Source organism: Hevea brasiliensis, chromosome 15, assembly GCF_030052815.1.
Source record: "Hevea brasiliensis isolate MT/VB/25A 57/8 chromosome 15, ASM3005281v1, whole genome shotgun sequence".
Taxonomy (NCBI): domain Eukaryota; kingdom Viridiplantae; phylum Streptophyta; class Magnoliopsida; order Malpighiales; family Euphorbiaceae; genus Hevea; species Hevea brasiliensis.
The window spans coordinates 41,803,267-41,808,356 of NC_079507.1; the positions used below are offsets into that span (position 1 = coordinate 41,803,267).

Below are 5,090 nucleotides of genomic sequence, written 5' to 3' on the forward strand. Positions count from 1 at the left end.
CTTGCATGATGCATGTGACCCTAGGTGAAAAATTTTTGAATTCAATGATATAAACTTATGTTTTTCATGCTTTCGCTCCTTCAAAAAGTTAGTTTTTATATAGTCAAGTTCTTCTTTAACTCCTTATTATTGTTATGAAGTAGGGTTTGGATATCATTGGCTGAACAATTTCAAATAGCTGCCTAACAATATTTTTGAGAAATGAGATTTCATGAATTCAATATGCAAAGAAAAGTAAGTTCATTCTTATACAAGGCTAGTTGTTAACTTGTTCACACTTGGAGTTGCAGCAATAATGGCTCATATTGGTTTATCAACACTTTCTATTGAGATCAAAGAGGAGAGATTGAGAGTTTAGAATCATAATTCTTAGTGAATTATCATTCCTAACAAAAGTTTGACTTTATTCTTTAAGTGATTTATTATGATATAAAGCCATGTAACCTAATCAAACTTTTACTTGGGAATTATTCATGAGAAAGACTTATATGTGTTGAGAAAAAAATTTTAATATGACTATATATTAGGATCAAGATTAAGGATTGACAATCAAGTAAGCACATGACTAAGCAATTGAGTAGAAATATGTTATACTATGATTTGTATTGAATTTATTTTTTTATGGCTCATGATTTTTAATGATTTATGAATATGTTTTGTGATTAAAGCACTTTCATTTTGCTTTCTCTATTTCATCACTTTTGTTTTTGTGATATTGTTTGCTAATACATCTATATCATTTCAATGTCTTTTTTATATTCTTTTTAATTTATACTTTGCCTGTGGTTTTTAAAATTGTTTTCATTAGTAATATTGAAAAGAAAGAAAAAGGATGGAGAGATCAAAATGAGAGAGAAGCTATTGTTTCTCTCATTTTATGCTTTTTTTTGTTTTGTTGATCTTGATTTTGAGAGAGAGAGAAAAAAAAATGAAGGAGTATAGAGAGAAAGGAAGCATAAAAAAATAAATGAGAAAGAAGATGGAGAGAGGAGAAAGAAGATGGAGAGAGAAGCGAGATAAAGAGATGGAAGGAAAGGATTAATTACAGGCTATTGACTAGTATATTATAAATTAAAAAATTTTCTTAAGTTCATTTCAAAAACAAAACTTCTTAAGTTTAAAACTTAAAAATATCTTAAGTTCATTTCAAAAAACAAAACATCTTCATTAGATGTGTTGGCGAAGCTTCAGAAGTGTAGTTCTGTGCTCAATAGCTAGGGGCAATCACTTCGTAATCTATTTAAGGCTGATATTGATAATTGTAAGAGGGATATGAAACTTTATCGTGGAGCCAGTGATTTAGTATATAAGAATCGATTTTTGGCTGTTGGAATTATTTCTTTGAACTATTGACCCAGAAAGATATGTACTGGCGTCAGAGAGCCAAGGAGTTTTGGCTTTGTGAAGGGGACCAGAAAACATGGTATTTTCACACCATGGAAATGATTAGACAGAAAAAGAATCGTATTGAACAACTGAAAGATAATTCTGGTCATTGGCAGAATTAGGATTCCAATCTTGCTTTTGTCATATCTGAGTATTTTATTAATCTTTTTCGATCTCAGGCGGCTAGTAGTCCTTCTATTCTTTCTCATGTTCCTAGAAAAGTTGATGATTTGCAGAACTCTATGCTATTGGACTCTTTTTCGGTGGAGGAAGTTGGAGCAGTAGTTTTCAGCATGAAGGCGAACAAATCACCAGGCCTATATGGTTTCAATCCTGGGGTTTTCCAACATTATTGGGATGTTGTGGGTCCTGAAATATCTCAGCTTTGTATATCTATCATCAACTCAGGTTTGATTCCTCCAAGTCTTAATGAGACAACAATAGTTTTGATTCCAAAGAAATCTTTACCTGAGTCTATGTTTGATTTGACGCCAATTGCCCTGTGTAATGTGATCTACAAGATTGTTTTGAAGATGTTAGCTAATAGCCTTAAGATGATTTGGCCTTCTTTGGTTTCTACTAATTCGAATGCTTTTGTTGCTAGTCGTAACATCCATGATAATAGTGTTGTGGCTTATGAAGTTATGCATTTTTTTCATCGGAAAACTAGAGGCAAAGAAGGTTGGGCAGCTCTTAAGATGGACATTAGCAAGGCTTATGATCACATTGATTGGTCATTTTTACGAGATATTATGCTTACTATGGGCTTCTCGACTCGCTTTGTGGATTTGATTATGGCTTGTGTGTCTACTATCACTTATAAAGTTCTGCATCAGGGTAGAATTGTGGACCCTATTTACCCAGAGTGTGGTTTGTGCCAGGGTGACCCTTTGTCACTTTATTTATTCATCCTATGTACTAAAGGGCTTTCTACTTATATTTAGTATCATGTTAGCTCAGGTGCTTTGCATGGCATATCAATTTGTCAAGGTGCACCTTCTATTTCCCATTTATTCTTTGCAGACGGTAGTCTATTATTCTTTAAAGCTACTAATGCAAAAGCAAGTGTGGTAAACTCTATTATCTCTAACTATGCTATGGCTTCGGGCCAGCTTATCAATTTTTCTAAGTCTTTGTTATGTTTTAGCACTAATACTTCTCCAGCTGTGCATGATTCTATCACTAATATTTTACATGTTATTGAGCATGACAATATTGGTAATTACTTGGGGCTTCCCACAGTTGTTGGAAGGAATAAGAAGGAGGTGTTTCAATTTGTAAAGGACAAAGTTTGGCATCGGTTACATTCATGGAGTCGTCACACTCTTTCTAGGGCGGGCAAAGAGATTTTGTTGAAAACAGTGTTACAAGCTTTGCCCAACTATGTCATGAACCTCTTCTTGTTACCAAAGACTTTGTGCAAGGAGTTACAGCATACTATAATGGCTTTTTGGTGGGGCAAAGGGATTAATCATGAGCGGTGCATCCATTGGTTGGGATGGGATCGGTTGTGTTACCATAAATCTCTGGGTGGGCTTGGTTTTAAAAAGCTCCATCAGTTTAATTTGGCTATACTTAGTAAGATGGCATGGTCATTGGTTGTGAATCCTGACTCTTTGGCAACTCGGCTCTTAAAGGCAAAGTATTATCTGGACTCTTCTTTTTTTACAGCTCCCTTAGGATCTTCGCCAAGTTACATTTGGCGTAGTATCCATGCTACTCAATCTCTTATATGTTCTGGTTTATGTTGGCATATTGGAACATGTAACCAAGTTAATATCTGGTCAAATGCCTGGCTTAGAGACCCAGATAATGGTTTTGTTACCACTCAGCCTATGGCCGACTCTAGTGTACAAGTCGTTGCTGATTTGATTTACCATGGGTCTTGCAATGCCCCTCTCATTAACTCTCTTTTTAATCAATGGGATAGGGCCTTAATCCTCTCTATTCCTTTGTCATCTTCGCGGCCCCCATATCGAATTTGTTGGAAGTTGGAGTCGAAAGGTATATTTACTGTTAGAAGTGCTTACAAGTCTCTTGTTTGGGATTCTAGATTAGGAGGTTCAAATGATTCTCGACTTTTATGGAAAAAGCTTTGGAATATACGTGCTCACCGAAGGTGAAGAATTTCATATGGCGAGTTGCAAATAATGTACTGCCATGTCTATCTTCACTTTTGGCCAAACATGTCCCGGTGACAGATATCTGCCCTTTGTGTCATGGCAATTTTGAGACTATTTTGCATATTCTTGTTTCTTGCCCTTTCTCTATGTCAGTTTGGATGGCCTCTCCACTGTGGTGGTTTAATCCTTCTGCCAATAATTTTTTTGGTTGGCTATCAAGCTTTCTAAACAGAAAGGGGGTTGTGGATATAGCCTTGGGTTTGTTTATTTGCTAGTCACTCTGGAATTTCAGGAATGATAAAGTCTGGAATGGTAAGCTCCTTACAGCGTATCAGGTTTGGCAGTGGGCAAATTTCGCTTATCACAAGTGGCAGGCTGTTCAACCAAATATCCTCCCTGCTGCTTCTCAGTCTTTGATCAGGCGTTAGTCTAAGCCTTCTCGTGATTGGCTAAAGATTAATGTTGATGCTATCACGATAATCCTAGATTTTCATTTTGGTGTGGGATTCATAGCACGAGATTGGAATAGTAGCTTCTTGGCAGCCAAGAATGTGGTATTGCAAGGTAATTTAATGGTAAAGGAGGCTGAAGCTATTGGTATCAAAGAGGCACTCAATTGGGTGCTTTCCAATGGCTGGTCACGAGTTATTATTGAATCTGATGCTTTAGGAGTAATTCAGGCTCTCAAGGATCCCTTTTATCAGGACTCATCTTCTTTTGGCTTGCTTATTTCATATTATAAGTCTCATTTGTCTGAGATTGATTCAGTTATTTTTGCACATGTTTACAGATCTATAAATGGTGTGGCTCATAGGTTAGCTAGAGCAATCCATTCTGTGTCAAATGTGGGTGAATGGATTGACCATCCACCAGATTTTATTGTTCAAGCTCTGTCTGAGGACTTTTATTAATATTATCCCTTTTATTAAAAAAAAAACTTAAAAATATTGCCATAAATATATAGGGAAAGTTGCTAATAGGAGATCATTTAATTAAAATCAACAGTCCAGATATTGATGTGCATGGTGTTGGATTTCCAAAGCATAAAATGTATATAAAACATAATGTATATAGCAATTTAAAAATTTGAACCCCAAAGAAGATCTTTATTAAATAGATTATGGAATAGAAAAGCAAGCCTTTTATTAATAGCAAATTACCTCAAAACACTTTTAGCAATTTCTTAAGCTAGATAACATAATACTTCAGGCTAGGTATTGTTGCAAATCACAAGCCGTTCACTTATTCAGCCTCTAATAGAAATCCACAGAGATGCTTATGAAGAAATCTCGAATACACCTCGTGAAAGGAGGGGGTAAAAGATAAGAGTGCTAATGCTTCTATGTTCTAAGAGAAGAAGATGTTTTTTTGTTGGAACCTTTCCTAAACAAAAGTTCCTTCTACCATACTCTTCACATTCTCTCTCCACCTTTTATAAGGGTTATTTCTAGGAATTACTAATTTAACCTATTAAAAAGATTAATTATAATTTTCTTTCCAAATATAGTATAATTCCTTAATAAAAAATGAGGCTTGAAGCCTAATACAGGTAAGGCCTACAACTAAAAACATGTTACATTA

The 5,090-nt window shown here is 35.2% G+C and overlaps 1 protein-coding gene across 1 annotated transcript; it reads left to right on the forward strand.

Annotated features, from left to right (window-relative positions):
• Positions 1 to 1,272: 1,272 nt before the first annotated feature.
• LOC110651573 (uncharacterized) lies at positions 1,273 to 4,420 on the forward strand. Its single transcript, XM_058137072.1, has 5 exons — positions 1,273 to 1,302; positions 1,566 to 2,256; positions 2,410 to 3,505; positions 3,802 to 3,932; positions 4,023 to 4,420. The coding sequence occupies exons 1-5, from the start codon at positions 1,273 to 1,275 to the stop codon at positions 4,418 to 4,420; spliced, it is 2,346 nt and encodes a 781-aa protein (XP_057993055.1).
• Positions 4,421 to 5,090: the final 670 nt, after the last annotated feature.